Here is an 18,282-nt window from a genome sequence, read left to right as displayed (position 1 = left end):
TCCATTAGCACATGTTGAAATTCAGTAATATTAGTCTCCAAGGAGGAACTCAGCTTCATGTTGCTCTTACATGTTCGCAACTGGTCGATGAGTATCAGGTGGATGATTTGGACACGTGGTCCTTTAAATACTTCTCTTTGTCTCAACCAGAGCTTAGTGTGACTTGAATCAATAAGGTCAATTATTCATCTCTTCACTCTGGTCAGATTTTGTGGTGGTTTAAAGAGTCATACTGGTCTGCAGCTACATTTGGTCATTATTTTATCTTCACTATTGTCAGCAGGCCCACAGAAACTTATCACATGAGACTGTTCCTCTTTGTTTTCTTTAAAATTAGCTCAGCAACATTCTCTCGATATATAAAATTTGCTAATGGATAGCGAACTAGGTAACATCTCCTATGACCGAGAGCAGTAAAGATCTAGAGAAATTTTTTAGTCTTCTTCCCCATATGCCCTTGCAATATGCCAATATTTGTTTTTTGTTAAGATATCAATAACATATAAAATTATGTTTCAGTTATACAACATAATGATTCAATATTTGTATACTCGGCAAAATTATCATCATAATAAGTCTAGTATCTTTCACCATACACAGTTACAAAATTTTTCTTGTGATGAGAACTTTAAAGATCCCTCTTAGCCACTCACAAATATACAACACAGTAATATGAACACATACTGTTCATGACATCTCAGTGACTTATTATAACCCAAAGTTTGTATCTTTTGATAATCACCACCACCAGTTGGCCCCACCCTCAGCGTCATGCCTTGGTAGACAACCATCTGCTCTATGTGGTTATGAACTCCCACTTTTATTATTTTTAAATTAATTAATTTATTTATTTTACTTTACAATATCGTATTGGTTTTGCCATCCCACTTTTAAAAAGATTTCACACGAGGCTCTCCTGGTGGCTCAGGGGTAAAGAATCTGCCTGCCAGTGCAGGAGCACAGGTTCGATTCTGGTCCAGAATGATTCCACATGAGCCAGAGCAACTAAGCCTGCGGGCCACAACCATGGAGCCTGTGCTCTAGAGCCTGGGAGCCAGGACTCCTGAGTCCAAGTGCTGCAGCTACGGAAGCCTGCATGCCGCAGAGGCTGTGCTCTGCCTCAAGAGAAGCCATCACAATGAGAAGCCCACACCTCAACTAGAAAGTAGCCCCCACTCACTGCAAATTGAGAAAAGCCCAGGCAGCAGTGAAGACCTAGCACAGCCAAAATGAATAACTAGAATTAAAATACAAAGATTTCACATATAAGTGAGAAAGATTCCACATGCAAGTGAGAAAGCCAGTATGTATTTTCTCTATCATGCCAATACTTAAAAAAATACATTGGATTTAGCCTTTTGGTAACAATTCTCAACATTTAACTATAGGTCATAGCCTTGATTTTGCTACCAGTAGCTAGATATGTGGCTAACTCTGGTTCCTTGATATGAATTGTAATGTATACATAATTTAAGGATATTTGCACGTAATTAAGCATAAATTTGGTTATTCATGAGTACTAATAGCTTCATCTACAGCATTTCATTTTATTTAAATGGCAAATAAATCTATTTTTTGGTGTCTTAACTGAGTACAACAGGTAGATTATATTTTCACTTTTATTTCCAGCAAGGACTTGAAAGATGCCATGGAAATTCTCATAGAAGAAAAAAGACACAGGATTTCAACAGCAGAGAAGCTGGAAGACAGCATAGATTTCGCCACTGAGTTGATTTTTGCTGAGGTACAGATCTCCACTGACCATAATTCCCACACAACATATGTGTATGACTGTATGCGAGCGTACGCAGTTGTTCAGTCATGTCCTACTCTTTGTAACCCTATGGACTGTAGCCCACCAGGTTCCTCTGTCCATTCTCCGGGCAAGGATACTGGAGTGGCTTGCCATTTGCTCCTCCAGAGGATCTTCCTGACCCAGGGACTGAACCCAGGTCTCCTGCATTACAGACAGGTTCCTTACCGCTGAGCCACCTGGGAAGCATGTATGATTGTGTATAGGTGTCTAAAAATTCGCCCTTGTCAATTGCTGCATGTTTCTGCTTTTAAATGTTTGCTTTAGTGTTTATATAATACCCAAACTAAATAGCTCAGTATTAGACAATCTGATTAGACTGATCCTTAAGATTTAAACATCTCTGTGTCTGTACAATACAAAATATGAAAACCAGGGAGTGCAAAGACATTAAATACATAGATAAATGTCTAAACTGTTCAGCTTTGAGCTGAAGATTATTCATAAAAATGTCCATTGTCAATTCCAGAGACTTGTAATTCCTACGATTTCATTTTGTTGAGGTGATTGATCCTTGAGTGCCACCTCCCTTTCTGTTCTGAACCTCACTCACTTTCCCAATATTTCTCTCCCTTCCTATTCTTCAGAAACGTGGTGAACTTACAAGAGAGAATGTAAACCAGTGCATATTGGAAATGCTGATCGCAGCGCCAGACACCATGTCTGTTTCTGTGTTCTTCATGCTGTTTCTTATTGCAAAGCATCCCCAGGTTGAAGAGGCAATAATAAGGGAAATCCAGACTGTTGTTGGTAAGAATTTATCAAACAAACAATAGAGCTCAGAAAACAATTTCTTGATATTAGCTTCTATGTCCTAAAATTTTTATGTCAAAAACTTTGTTAAAATCTGCTCAGAGAACAATAAGGCAAGTCATTGGGTCGTATTTTCATTATGCCAGACAGGTTAAAATGATGGTTCCTCCTGTGTTTTCCTAATTTTAAAATAGCACATACTCATTGAAAAAATCCAAATAATGGAGAGATGTATAAACAGAAAATAATGTCACCTGAACCCAACCACTTTTCTCCTCAGCCTCATCCCAATTCCCAGAGGGAATCACTGTTATTATTTTGTGTATTCTTCAAGGTCTTTTTAAAGGGTGACATAAGCACATACATGTGGTTTTATATGTCTGTGTTTAAAACACATGAGATCATCCACAAGGATTTGCTACCTTGTCAGTACCAAAGGCTTTTGAAGGTCCACTTAGGGAAATGGCTATCATTTAAGGCAGCGTTTCCGGGTTTCCAGCAGTCCTTTCTTCCAGTTGGGAGCAGAGGGAGGAAGAGAAGGTGATAGCAAAGGCAGAGGAGTAATCAGTTTCCCTCCCCCACGGTCCTGGACTGCCAGGCCCTTCTTCCCCCTACCCTCTCCTCCTCTGCCGGGGAGCCCCCAGGTCCCTGCTCAGCTCTTCCCAACTCCATCTCCTCCTGCTCTGCCTCTGCTTCACATCATTCTCGCATTGCTTCTGATATCCCCACTTTCCCCTAAAAATACTGCCACATTCAAGTCAGAATTGCTTTCTGGGAGAAAATGAAATGCTTTATTTGGAACATGCTTCACATAAGTAATCTCTTTAGGAGTACATTTCAGACACATGTGAAGAGATATCTGTAATGATAGATTTTTCTTTGTTGACTTTAAAGAGTCTCTATGAAACAACCTATTTCTTTGATGAAAGGCAATACATTTTAAAAAAAAATTTTATCTTATTTACCTTTAAAACAATTGAGTGCTGCTTGAAATAGTTGACAATAAGGTGAAATTTCATACAAGTATTAAATATGTGAAAGAAGGTTTCTGCAGATGTGCTGTTGTAGGAGGAAAGCTGCCTGGGAAGGTAGATAGCGAGGAACCACAATAACCCCCAGGCTTTGGTTCTGGAATGTTTTCTCGAGCACCCATTTTAGGTTATGGGTTCTGTGCCAGGTGTGGGGGCACCGTGGTGAAGGAGCCAGAGCCATCTCTGCTGTCCTGGGGCTCTCAGTATCATGAGGAAAAGAGAACTCAACAAGCAGGCTCACTGGAGCGAGAAGGAGAGCCATAGAATGACAGACTGTAGACAACAAGGAGGAAATTGCTCTTGAGATCATAAGCCTTTAATACAATTTCCTTGAGAGGTGAAAAGGGCTTGTGCTCCATGATGTCTCCCTGACAAAACAGTCCTCTTGAAACATAAAACCGGGACAAACACTAGTGCATGTACACGTGCTCCCTCTAGACCCACACACCTGGTCATTCCTAGGAAATGACTTGGATTACCTTCCCCATCAACTGCCCTCCACCTCCCCACCCCAGATAAACACAAAGAGCAGTACATGAAGGGCTGGGTCAGTAGAGTTCTCTGACCAAGTAAGACCTCTCCTGGATAGCATAGTTATACAGGAGACAGACCTGCCTTGGGACTCTGGGTTGAATTTCATTCTATAGAACTGATACTCCATTTGAGAATGCTTTAGAGTTATCTGAGCCTGTCTGACCAGTGTTGGGCCATACTGAGACTGTAGAGGTGTCCACCAATCCCCAGCTCACCTAGGGCTTATCTCAGGACCCCCTTTTGTGTGGTGGGGAGAGGGAGTTCTTGGCACCTTAACACACCAGGTTGTCCTGGATGAGATGGGGAGGAGGGATAATCAGAGACATTTTCTGACAGATGACTGCACAGGATACCAGAAGAGAACATTTCCTTGAACATGATTAAACTCACCATCTCACTTTGACTAAAGAAGAAATTAACATCTTCTAGAATTTAGAGTAGGGAACCAAACTCAAGAACCACAGAGGTGGCAGATAAATGTTTGAAGCAGACTGAGTAGATCTACATCATGCTGCAGAGAGTTTTTCTATAGGGCTCCTCAGACACTCAGCCTCAGCCAACTGCGGCCATGTGGGGATGCGGATCCAATGTTTTTCATTTTTGTTATTTTCTAGAAATTTAGACTTAACTATGAAACCCCTAGATGTTCAGATAATAAAATTCAAATCAAAATTTTCATAAGACGTTCTACAGAACAAGCACAGGATATTTTACTCCAGTTATTGGTTTACATTAGAATTATAGATATACATTTTTTCAACTAAGAGCAAACTGTTCTGTGGAAAATGTATGATTTTAAACACTGACCATATATTGAAACTAACATGAGCTGTGTCTTTTTAATCTTATTCTACAGGTGAAAGAGACATAAGGATTGATGATATGCAAAAGCTAAAAGTGGTGGAAAACTTTATTAATGAGAGCATGCGGTACCAGCCCGTTGTGGACCTGGTCATGCGCAAAGCCTTAGAGGATGATGTCATCGATGGCTACCCGGTGAAAAAGGGGACTAACATTATCTTGAATCTTGGAAGAATGCATAGACTCGAGTTTTTCCCAAAGCCTAATGAGTTTACTCTTGAAAACTTTGCCAAGAATGTAAGAGTCCTTCCTTAAAACTGAGCGTGCCACCCTTGAACGCATCAACTGTTAAATCCCCTCTGTATTTGTGTTTGTACATTTCATTCTATTCACTCATCCCCTCCAGCCTCACCAGGAGAGAACACATTTCCCCTGGCTAGAACATGCCCATCAGTTCTGTCCTCGAGCCAAGGAGGCTGGCTTTCCAGCTCTTGGAAATGTCTTCATGGAGGGCACATGAGAGATCAAAGTGTGAACAATTCAGGCCCTTAATTTGCCTAAAATGAGATGAAGTTTATTTAACCAACCCACTTTTCCATTTAAACTTATCATATTGTCATCATGTAGATTCAGCTGAAGCATCATCATCAATGATGATTAGATGGAAATCAAATGAGAAGAAATGATTTGTTTTTTGCAGTCTGCCTTTGGTTCTCCAAATGGCCCCACAAGTACTAGTCTCTATTCTAAACAGGATTTAGTAATTAGAAGAACTCCCACCTTGTTCTTAATTGAGGTGTACTGGAGATTCTGCCTCTGTTATGTCAAATTCCAGGCAATTTAAAAAAAAATCTGAATTATCCATACAGTTCCCTCTGTGCCCCTTTTTCCATTGCCATATTGGGAAGAGATATGATCTAAGTTAAACCAGTTCTCTAATTCATTTTGCTTCTATGTAAGCAACCCATGCCATGTTGCCAACTGGTCTAAAATAACTAAGCATCTATTAGGTGCCAGAATCCAAATGGGGACAAGACAGAGAGGTGTGTCCCTTTAAATATTTGTATGACAAAAAAATATTTAGATTCTTGGCATTAATAGGACAGGAATGCACACTTTTGCCTAAATTGTCCTTGGCATCAGGTTATATGGCCTGGCACAACAGTCTTTGCCTCAGTGACTGGCAGAACAGCAGTAAAGATGTGGCCTTCCCACAGAGCTAGCTGAGTACTTCACATGAAAACATAACTGGGGATTATTGAGGCTGTGTCTGTATCACAAAGGGTGAATCAAACTGGAAGGAGAAAGTCTTATCTGAGTCATAGTCATTCCTGTCTGTGAAGAAGCAGTATGGCCAAATCACTAAAACCGAGCATTCTGACTGACTGTGGTTTCAGGGTGAATCAAACGGAGACGCATGACTCTAGCCTTTACTACTCTGGCTAATTGTCTGATCTCTTTCCCAGGTTCCTTACAGGTACTTTCAGCCATTTGGCTTTGGGCCCCGGGCCTGTGCGGGAAAGTACATCGCCATGGTGATGATGAAGGTCGTCCTGGTCACCCTTCTGAGACGCTTCCACGTGCAGACTTTGCAAGGTCGGTGCGTTGAGAAGATGCAGAAGAAAAATGACTTATCCTTGCATCCAGACGAGACCAGAGACCGGCTAGAAATGATTTTCACCCCAAGAAATTCAGACAAGTGCCTCGAGCGCTAAAGAAGTTTGGTCAGTCCCTGCCCCAGAGCACTGCTCAACAGAACTCCACATGGGAACCACCCATCTTTGCCAGGTAGTCCTCCTCACATGAACAACCATGGCCTGTGCCGTTTTATAGGCTTACCTCCTGTGGGTTGTCAGCTAGGCAGGAGACACGGTTCATCTGACCAGATCCAAACCAGACACCAGACTGCAAGAGAAAATAGAGGCCAAGAGTTTGTACAGGAAACTGCAGCCCTAAAGACCCAATTCCACAAAACATGCTTTGCATGAAAGTGAAAAGTGAAAGTAAAGTCATTCAGTTGTGTCCGACTCTTAGCAACCTCATGGATTTGCAGCCTACTAGGCTCCTCCGTCCATGGGATTTTCCAGGCAAGAGTACTGGAGTGGGTTGCCATTGCCTTCTCAGTTGGAAAAGACAAGCCACCAGCAAAACTCACCCCAGCTCCTTACTGTCCTACACTGAATTGGGAGCTTTTTAACATCTGGGGCAGAAGCACTCAATTTGATTACAAAGGCCAGGCCAACATCTACGTACCTCGGACCTCCTAGTGTGAATAAAATGGTTTTCATTTGCTTTTTGGTGGGGTGGGGACTACAACATCCATACCCTTGGAGAAATGCTTACAAATTCAGCATTTGACTTTTCCTACAAACTATATTCAAGTAACTCTTGTTTATCTACATGTGACTTGTCTGCAGAAAAAGTTAAATTGAAGACTATCCTTTCCCAATTTCTCAATTTATTCCTCTCTTACCTCTGATACAACAGGTGTAGATTCAGGTATATGAATACAAAGTAACTTATTAATAGCCTGAATAAGATATAATTACTACCATTCATCTGCCATACTAAAAAATTCACACAATACATTTTAAATTAAATAAAATTCCTCTTTTCATGTCTACATAGTTGCTTAGCTCCAGGAGTGCAGTAACCAAGAGATAAATTTAGATAATGGCACCTATTAACTCTTACTGAAGCTTCTGTGATTTTCAGGGAGGGTAAGACTCTGAATGTATATCTAAATCTACAACCCAGTGGGTTCAAACTCTAAGGAGTGCTCCTTGTACCATTATCCTTCTCTCTCACCATTTCTTCCCTCTTCTTTCTTTCCATGACCCTAAGCCAAGAGCAACAAGCATATCAGTAGAGAACACAGCCAGGGTAGAACCCCTACAATCACATTTTATCCTAGCTCCAATTTAACAGTTACCTATGAGATTTAACAGTTAACCTGATTTACTGAATCACCACTATATGTAACCGTAGAAAAATGCACATCTTGGAATTAGCGCCAAATCAGAGGAGTGAATTTTCCAAGTATTAATAGTATTTTCCTTGTGTATTATTGATATGGCCTTACAAGTGTATCTGCTGAATGCCACATAAAAACTAAAAAACTAAATTCATTTACAAATATGTAAATGTTTGCCATTGAGTCAACCTGAATATTCTTCTCATCCTGCTGTTTGGCAGTAGGGCAACAGCTGAGTATAAAATGAGAATGTAAGCTCCTGAGAGTGGAAGCTCTTTTCTTTCTTTTGGAATCCATGCCTGTCCCTTATTCTCACTCCCCATATTTATTTTCAAGATCAATACTGAATTGACACTCTGGCCCAGAGATATTCTAATTGCCCCAGAAATCAAGTAAAGGAGAAGCAGGAATCCTAAAAATTAAAGGATGGGCATTAATAAAGCAGCAAGTATTTGAAATTGAAATTATCTAGATCATCTATATGACATAAACATATGCAGAAATATATCTGTGTATCTGGATGTATCTGTGTTGTCAGGTCTAGAAAATGAAAGTCACTCAGTCATGTCCAACTCTTTGTGACCCATGGACTATACAGTCCATGGAATTCTCCAGACCAGAATACTGGAGTGGGTAGTCTTTTCCTTCTCCAGGGGATCTTCCCAGGGATCCCAGGGATTGAACTCAGGTCTCCCACATTGCAGGCTAATTCTTTACCAGCTGAGCCACAAGGGAAGCAGTCAGGTCTAGATGAGTATCCAAACACTTCAAAAGCTTGAAAGAAAAGGATTTTAGACTGAACGGATCCTCATTAATTCACTTGGTGATTATTAATGGTTTCCTTTGTCTGGCTGGAGCTACATAGTAGAGCAAAACAGACTTTGGATCCCTGTACTTCATCCATCTAATTCTCCTGAACATCTACTGTATTTAATATGCATATATGCAGCCAAGGTCATACTCTGCCTATACAAAGTGAAATGGAAGGTGAATATAGTTGTATATAGATAATGCAGATACAAAAATATGCTCGGGGAAAACTGGGGTGGGGTGGGGGCAAGGAGAGACGGAAAATATAGGTTAGCGTTGTCTAAGCAAACTCTCCCAGAAACAAGTTACCTGGGTAATTGTTCAGCTTGTCACTCTTTTCCCGGTATTGACAAACCTCATAAGTATGTACAGACTTGGCTTAAGGAATATGGAATGTCATTGACTTTACATTGGGTTGATGAATGTATATTTGAAAATCCTGTTTTCGCTTCAGAATTTTGCCTTATTGTTAAGTACTTAATTGTGACTCTGAATGTGCTGTGTATTCTGTCTTCACCAACTCTCAAAGAACTGGAATGTATAAATTATTAAGGAAATGCATACACATGAGGGCTCTATCATTTTCAACCTGTGAGGAAAACTGTAGTCTCCCATCTTTGGAAGTTCCAGACACCTGCCTCTGCCTTCATCGACCTCTTTCTCTTCCCTCCCCCAAATGGAAAATCATCTCATTTAGAAAGACTAATGGGAAATGCCAGTTGGAAGCTGTCACTTTTTATTTCTAAGCAGCACCCCTCACCATTCATGGTGCTAATATTCCACAGAAGTGTGGGGCACTGGCCCACTGGAAAGAGTGCTAGCTGGGCCCTCCTCATTCTCCTGTAGTAGTTGGTCTCTGGAACTGAATTTCTCATCTGTATTTGCAAAAAACTGGCTAAACTTTGTCAAAGTATGGAGTTGAATGGAATTTGCGGTACTTTCAGTTGAACTTAGCTCAAAAACAAAGTCAAGCGCTAAGGGTAAAGACAAACTCTCCGTGGCTCAACTCAAGATGTTACTCATTACTTACTGAAGTTTTTAGCCGGTTTTGACCTATGTCTAGGGAGTCACTGCCATGCCATTTCCACCAGGTCAACAAGACAAAAGGAATGCATATAGATAAGGTAATCTGGTCCTCAAACCCAGCCCATCAGGCATACATGCCTCTTTTATGTTCCACCGAGAAAGCATTACAGGAAACCCAAACAGGGGCTCTGTATCAACCTAGAGGGGTGGGATGGGGAGGGAAATGGGAGGGAGGTTCAAAAGGGAGGGGATATATGTATACCTATGTTGATTTTGACAATGATTCATGTTGATGTTTGACAGAAAACAACAAAATTCTGTAAAGCAATTATTCTTGAATAAAAAAATAAAAAGAAACAAATATTACCGACTACAGAACAAGTTAAAATTCTTATGAGAGTTTTTATGTTAAAGTTAATTAAAGTTAAAGTTCTTATGAATGATTACTATAAGAATAATCTTAAATGCACTGTACTTACAGCCTAAAGCAAATTTTTCACAGACTTTAGCATTTTAACTTACTGATAAAACATTTCTTGTAATAAATATTGTAAGTCGCAAGACCTGGAAGCTGAGCCTGCAGTCCAGGTGTTTTTAATGTTTCTTTCACCTACAGATCTACAAATAAGGAGGCAGTAAAGTCTTGACTCTGGGCCCAGCCTTTTTACAAATGTATACTTGGGTCAAATGTTTATTTACTTTCTCATATCTCAGTTTTCTCATCAATCCAATAGGAATAATAAATTCCTCAGAAGGTTGATGTGGCAATTACAAGGGATAATTTAGGTGCCGCTCTCAGCACAGTGTCTGGTATAGGGCAACCTCTCAGCAAGCCTTGCGCCTGATAATGGTGATGCTCAGTAACTAGGCTGATGATGACACTCTGAAACCTCTTTTCATGCTCTGGAGGGGCAGAAGATGTGCCAGATGCTTCTGCATTCATGATCTCACATTAAATTTCCTGACAACTCTCACATTAGTATGATTGCCTGGGAAGGCCCACACTGTATAGATGATAAGACAAAGGAGACTTGCCCATAAGGACTCAGCCAGTAAAGGAGTTAGATTCTTGGCCCATTTCTCATTCCAAACCCTCAGCCCCTCCATCATGCTGCCTCTCTGCAGCAGGACTCACTGCTGGAAGGCTGAGGAGTCTAGACCCAGGTTCTGGGCTCTCACCCATGTGATGTTGGGTAAACCCTTTGCAAGTCTCACTTCACCTCATGTTCATCTCATTACCCAAAGAAAATAAGTCAGGAAATATCTTGGTTTCATCATCCATAAAATTTGGATGATTCTACCTGCCTTACCCACTTCCCATGAGTGCTTGGAGGCTCATGCTCAAGATAGGTGTTTCATGGGAAAGTGCTGTAAAACTTCACTTAGTATAAGTGGATGGTATTAACATGTGGATTGCACCAGCTGCCTCAACTGGAAATTATCAGATTCCATTAAGCTATTACCTAACCATCAGGAACATTCTTAGTTTTCCATAATCTCAATTCATGTGGTACTGCAAGAAAAAAAAGAGTGGAGGAAAAAAGTAGTAATTTACTATTCAGTTCAGTTCAGTCGCTCAGTCGTGTCCGACTCTTTGCGACCCCATGAATCGCAGCACGCCAGGCCTCCCTGTCCATCACCAACTCCCAGAGTTCACTCAGACTCACGTCCATCGAGTCAGTGATGTCATCCAGCCATCTCATCCTCTGTCATCCCCTTCTCCTCCTGCCCCCAATCCCTCCCAGCATCAGAGTCTTTTCCAATGAGTCAACTCTTCGCATGAGGTGGCCAAAGTACTGGAGTTTCAGCTTTGGCATCATCCCTTCCAAAGAAATCCCAGGGCTGATCTCCTTCAGAATGGACTGGTTGGATCTCCTTGCAATCCAAGGGATTCTCAAGAGTCTTCTCCAACACCACAGTTCAAAAGCATCAATTCTTTGGCACTCAGCCTTCTTCACAGTCCAACTCTCACATCCATACATGACCACAGGAAAAACCATAGCCTTGACTAGACGGACCTTTGTTGGCAAAGTAATGTCTCTGCTTTTGAATATGCTATCTAGGTTGGTCATAACTTTCCTTCCAAGGAGTAAGCATCTTTTAATTTCATGGCTGCAGTCACCATCTGCAGTGATTTTGGAGCCCCAAAAAATAAAATCTGACACTGTTTCCACTGTTTCCCCATCTATTTCCCATGAAGTGATGGGACCAGATGCCATGATCTTCATTTTCTGAATGTTGAGCTTTAAGCCAACTTTTTCACTCTCCTCTTTCACTTTCATCAAGAGGCTCTTTAGTTCCTCTTCACTTTCTGCCATAAGGGTGCTGTCATCTGCATATCTGAGGTTATTGATATTTCTCCCGGCAATCTTGATTCCAGCTTGTGCTTCTTCCAGCCCAGCATTTCTCATGATGTACTCTGCATATAAGTTAAATAAGCAGGGTGACAATATACAGTCTTGACGTACTCCTTTTCCTATTTGGCACCAGTCTGTTGTTCCATGTCCAGTTCTAACTGTTGCTTCCTGACCTGCATACAGATTTCTCAAGAGGCAGGTGAGGTGGTCTGGTATTCCCATCTCTTTCAGAATTTTCCACAGTTTATTGTGATCCACATAGTTAAAGGCTTTGGCATAGTCAATAAAGCAGAAATAGATGTTTTTCTGGAACTCTCTTGCTTTTTCCATGATCCAGCAGATGTTGGCAATTTGATCTCCAGTTCCTCTGCCTTTTCTAAAACCAACTTGAGGGCAAACCAGACCTCATGATGGCCATAAAATCCTCTCAATTTTGGCCAAATTGAGAAATGCTAAGAAACCCATGTGAATTTCTGGTAAATTAAAAAAAAAAAAAGAAAAGAAACCCATGTGAAGTCAAGTGGGCCTTAGAAAGCATCACTACGAACAAAGCTAGTGGAGGTGATGGAATTCCAGTGGAGCTATTTCAACTCCTGAAGATGATGCTGTGAAAGTGCTGCACTCAATATGCCAGCAAATTTGGAAAGCTCAGCAGTGACCACAGGACTGGAAAAGGTCAGCTTTCATTCGAATCCCAAAGAAAGGCAATGCCAAAGAATGCTCAAACCACTGCACAATTGCACTCATGACACACGCTAGTAAAGTAATGCTCAAAATTCTCCAAGCCAGGCTTCAGCAATACATGAACCATGAACTTCCACATTTCAAGCTGGTTTTAGAAAAGGCAGAGGAACCAGAGATCAAATTGCCAACATCCACTGGATCATCGAAAAAGCAAGAGAGTTCCAGAAAAACATCTATTTCTGCTTTATTGACTATGCCAAAGCCTTTGACTATGTGGATCACAATAAACTGTGGAAAATTCTGAGAGATGGGAATACCAGACCACCTCACTTGCCTCTTGAGAACCCTATATGCAGGTCAGGAAGCAACAGTTAGAACTGGACATGAAACAACAGACTGGTGCCAAATAGGAAAAGGAGTACGTCAAGGCTGTATATTGTCACCCTGCTTATTTAACTTATATGCAGAGTACATCATGAGAAATGCTGGGCTGGAAGAAGCACAAGCTGGAATCAAGATTGCCGGGAGAAATATCAATAACCTCAGATATGCAGATGACACAACCCTTATGACAGAAAGTGAAGAGGAACTAAAGAGCCTCTTGATGAAAGTGAAAGAGGAGAGTGAAAAAGTTGGCTTAAAGCTCAACATTCAGAAAACGAAGATCATGGCATCTGGTCCCATCACTTCATGGGAAATAGATGGGGAAACAGTGTCAGACTTTATTTTTTTGGGCTCCAAAATCACTGCAGATGGTGACTGCAGCCATGAAATTAAAAGACGCTTACTCCTTGGAAGGAAAGTTATGACCAACCTAGATAGCATATTTAAAAGCTGAGATATTACTTTGTCAACAAAGGTCCATCTAGTCAAGGCTATGGTTTTTCCTGTGGTCATGTATGGATGTGAGAGTTGGACTGTGAAGAAAGCTGAGCACCGAAGAATTGATGCTTTTGAACTGTGGTGTTGGAGAAGACTCTTGAGAGTCCCTTGGACTGCAAGGAGATCCAACCAGTCCATCCTAAAGGAGACCAGTCCTGGGTTTTCATTGGAAGGACTGATGCTGAGGCTGAAACTCCAATACTTTGGCCACCTCATGCGAAGAGTTGACTCATTGGAAAAGACCCTGATGTTGGGAGGGATTGGGGGCAGGAGGAGAAGGGGACGACAGAGAATGAGATGGCTGGATGACATCACTGACTCGATGGACGTGAGTCTGAGTGAACTCTGGGAGTTGGTGATGGACAGGGAGGCCTGGCGTGCTGTGATTCATGTGATTCATGATTCAACTCACAAAGAGTTGGACACGACTGAGCGACTGAACTGAAGAAACCCATTATGATGGAGATGGATATCAGACAAACTCTTCTTTTGGCAAAGATGTCAGATATGAATGAAATAGTTCCTTATCTGGTTATTTCCAAATATCCAGATATTTAATCCAGCCAGACATAGGCATGGGGGTTTCCTCTTCTAGCCTAGTTCAGCTTGGATAGATTAGGAGCTGAGAACACTTCGTTCTTCAGCCTTTCTTATTTCAATTTATTGTGAAGTGTTCATTCTTTCACACCAAGAAAGCAATCATAACTGTAGGTACTTTCTTATTGTGTTCAGCCCTTTACAAAATTATTTCATTTAATTCTTCCAATAATACTACAAAGCAGATATCTCCCCCATTTTACAGATTAATTCTGCCCTTTCAGCCATTAAATTCTTGCTACTAGCTTTGTTAACTGTTCACTGTGCTTAGGTACTCAGTTGTGTCTGACTTTTTGTGATGCCATAGACAGGACGCCACCAGGCTCCTCTGTCCATGGGGATTATCCAGGCAAGAATATTGGAATGGATTGCCTTGCCTTTCCACAGGGGATCTTCCCAAACCAGGGATCGAACCCAGGTCTCCTGCATTGCAGGCAGATTGTTCACTGTCTGAGCCACCAGGGAAGCCCAAGAATACTGGAGTGAGTAGCCTATCTCTTCTGCAGGGGAACTTCCTGACCCAGGAATTGAAATGGGGTCTTCTGCACTGCAGGCAGATTCTTTACCAGTTGAGATGCTTGCTTTGTAGAGTTTCTCAAACCTCCCCATACAAACTTCAGCATACATGCTCCGTGTCTCAGGTTCTCTTATCAACACCTGCCCCCTCCAGTTTTTCTTGATCTGCTGAATTTATCTACCTCAGTTATAAAACATACATAAATCCAAAATCTTTTCCTCCCTTCAAACATAGCTATTTTCCCAAAGAATTGCTTAAGAAAATTATAAGCATCAGCAAGCAGGACTTGTGGAAGGAAAGGAGGTTCGGCCTTCCAGATACCCCCAAAACAACAGCATTTTCTTTACCTAAAGATGAGGCTGTTCCTACCTGTACAGTGGTGTCTAGGTTACAAGGGTTCCCTACTCCAAATGTCTAGAGGAGCAAGGCACTTATGATCTGTAAGTAGGGCCTGTGGGAAAAAAGGAGCATGTCTCACCTGTAGGCACCAAACACAGGTTCAACGTTCCGAAATACAGTGTCAACCAAACCAAGTCATCCATGAGCTGGACTGGCTCACTAGTACCTCCCTTCCCATGGGAAATTAACGCTTTCCCTGACCATCAACACTTTCCCTCAGGCAAGCTTACCACCTTCCACAAACATAGGTGAATGCGTTTACTACTCATTGTTGTTCAATCAGTTAAGTCGTATCCGACTCTTTGCAACCCCATGGACTGCAGCACACCAGGCTTCCCTGATCTTCACTATTCCTGGAGTTTGCTCAAACTCGTGTCCATTGAGTCAGTGATGCCACCCAACCATCTCATCTTCTGTTGTCCCCTTCTCTTCCTGCCCTCAATCTTTCCCAGCATCAGGGTCTTTTCCAATGATTTGGCTTTTTGCATCAGGTGGCCAAAGTATTGGAGCTTCGGCATCAGTATCAGTCCTTCCAATGAATATTCAGGATTGATTTCCTTTAGGATTAACTCGTTTAATCTCCTTACAGTCCAAGGGACTCTCAAGAGTCTTCTCCAACACCACAGTTCAAAACCACCAATACTTCAGTGCTCAGCCTTCTTTATGGTCCAACTCTCACATCCATACATGACTACTGAAAAAATCATAGCTTTGACCATTGTTGCAAAGTTATGCCTCTGATTTTTAAATGCTGTCTAGGTTTGTCATAGCTTTTCTTCCAAGGAGCAAGCATTTTTTAATTTCATGGCTGTGGTCACCACCCACAGTGATTTTGGAGCCCAAGAAAATAAAGTCTCTCACGGTTTCCATTTTTCCCCCATCTATTTGCCATGATGGGACCAGATGCCGATCTTAGTTTTCTGAATGTTGAGTTTTAAGCCAGCTTTTTCACTCTCCTCTTTCACCTTCCTGAAGAGGCTCTTTAGTTCCTCTTCACTTTCTGCCACTAGGGTGGTATTATCTGCGTATCTGAGGTTGTTGATATTTGTCCTGGCAACCTTGATTCCAGTTTGTGATTCATCCTGGAATCAGGATGTGATTCAGCCTGGCATTTCTCATTATGTACTCTGCATATAAGTTAAATAAGCAGGGTGACAAAATACAGACTTGACATTGGTCTGTTATTTCTATATCTTTAAGAATTTTTCACAGTTTGCTATGATCCACTAAAGTCAGAGACTTTAGTGAAATCAGTAAAACAGAAGTTGATGTTTGGTTCCTCTGACTTTCCTAAATCCACTTTGTACATCTGGAAGTTCTCAGTTCATGTACTGTGCAAGCCTAGCTTGAAGGATTTTGAGCATAATCTTGTTACCATGTGAAATGAGTGCAATTGTACGGTAGTTTGAACATACTTTGGCAATGTCTTTCTTTGAGAATGGAATGAAAAACTGACCCTTTCCAGTCCTGTGGCCACTGATGAGTTTTCTGAATTTGCTAGCATATTGAGCACAGCACTTTAACAGCATTATCTTTTAGGATTTTAAATAGGTTAGCTGGATTCCATCACCTTCATTAACTTTGTTCATGGTGATGCTTCCATATGGCCCACTTGACTTCACACTCCAGGATGTCTGGCTCCAGGTGAGCAACCACATTATTGTGGTAATCTGGCTCATAAAGACTTTTTTTTAAACAGCTGTTCTGTGTATTTTTGCCACCTCTTCCTAATCTCTTCTACTTCTGTAGGTCCATACCATCTCTGTCCTTTATTGTGCAAATTATCCCCAAACTCACCACCATTAATCAGTCATTTATTATGCTCATGGATTCTGGGGTTTAGGAATTTAGACAAGGTACATCAAGAGTGGCTTGCCTCTGCTCCATGATGTTGTTGGAGGTAGCTGGAAAGCTTGAAGCCCAAAGGCTAGAATCTTCTGAAGGCTCCTTTACTCACATACGTCACATACATCTGCCCCGGGAGCCTCAGATCCCATACACGTGGCCAGTTGGGCTTCCTTACAGGATGGTGGCTGCTTGGGTTAACTACTGTACAGTCACTTCTTCTCACTTTGTTATTACTAAGTAGCTTATAGAGAGATAGTATGAGGCTGAATAAAAACTCTGTATCTCAATCATAACTTTTTCACTACTTTTAGCATCTACTGATGATTTTTGCCTACAGCAATTCATGTACTATTGTTGCAAACTCTATTTTTAAATGCCAGTTTACTTCACAGACAACTACATTTCTTCAAGAAGTTCAAAATCCAAACAGATTACAGGTTAAATCTCAGAGACATAGAATCCCTCTTGCTCACAAAACTTCATCATTGATAAAGCCTCTTGTTTTTCTAGTTTGACAATCTTTGTTAATCCAATAGGCTACCAAAAATGATATCTCATTATACATTTAATTACACTTCTATTCTTATACACCAAGTTGAGCATCTTTTCATGTTTGAACCATTTACATTTCCTTTTTGATAACTGTTCATATCATTTTTCCATTTCACATTTACTTGCAGGATGCTTTTTATATATGGGCTTCCCTGATAGCTCAGTTGGTAAAGAATCCACCTGCAATGCAGGAGACCCCAGTTCGATAGCTGGATCAGGAAGATCTGCTGGAGAAGGGATAGGTTACCCACGCTAGTATTCTTGGGCTTCTGTTGTGGCTCAGCTAATAAAGAATCCGCCTGCAATGCAGGAGACCTGGGTTTGATCCTTGGGTTGGGAAGATCCCCTGGAGAAGGGAAAGGCTACCCACTCCAGTATTCTGGCCTGGAGAATTCCATGGACTATACAGTCCATGGGGTTGCAAAGAGTCAGTCATGACTGAGTGACTTTCACTCACTTTTATATATGCAGAAGTGATTATTGTATAAAATAGCTCTTTATCAGTTACACAGGTAGCAAGTATTTTTCTCAGCTTTGTGTTTGCCCTTTCTCTTTTAATTTTGCTTGAAAATTCTTTCTCATGCACACTTGTTTTTGTTATTTCTATGTAGTTGCTGCTAAGTCACTTCAGTCGTGTCCGACTCTGTGTAACCCCATAGACAGCAGCCCACCAGGTTCCCCTGTCCCTGGGATTCTCCAGGCAA

At 41.3% G+C, this 18,282-nt stretch overlaps 1 protein-coding gene across 1 annotated transcript in view; it reads left to right on the top strand.

Annotated features, from left to right (window-relative positions):
- LOC102277416 (aromatase) overlaps positions 1 to 9,966 on the top strand; it is a 33,868-nt gene extending 23,902 nt beyond the window's left edge. The window contains exons 6-9 of the mRNA XM_005900467.2: positions 1,630 to 1,744; positions 2,401 to 2,563; positions 4,988 to 5,229; positions 6,399 to 9,966. Coding sequence (XP_005900529.2) covers positions 1,630 to 1,744; positions 2,401 to 2,563; positions 4,988 to 5,229; positions 6,399 to 6,647 — 769 coding nt within the window. The 3' untranslated portion in view covers positions 6,648 to 9,966. The remainder of the gene's footprint in view (positions 1 to 1,629; positions 1,745 to 2,400; positions 2,564 to 4,987; positions 5,230 to 6,398) is intronic.
- Positions 9,967 to 18,282: the final 8,316 nt, after the last annotated feature.

Source organism: Bos mutus, chromosome 10 (genome assembly GCF_027580195.1).
Source record: "Bos mutus isolate GX-2022 chromosome 10, NWIPB_WYAK_1.1, whole genome shotgun sequence".
NCBI lineage: Eukaryota > Metazoa > Chordata > Mammalia > Artiodactyla > Bovidae > Bos > Bos mutus.
The sequence above is the reverse complement of the archived record's forward strand: the minus strand, read 5'-3'. Positions and strand labels throughout refer to the sequence as shown.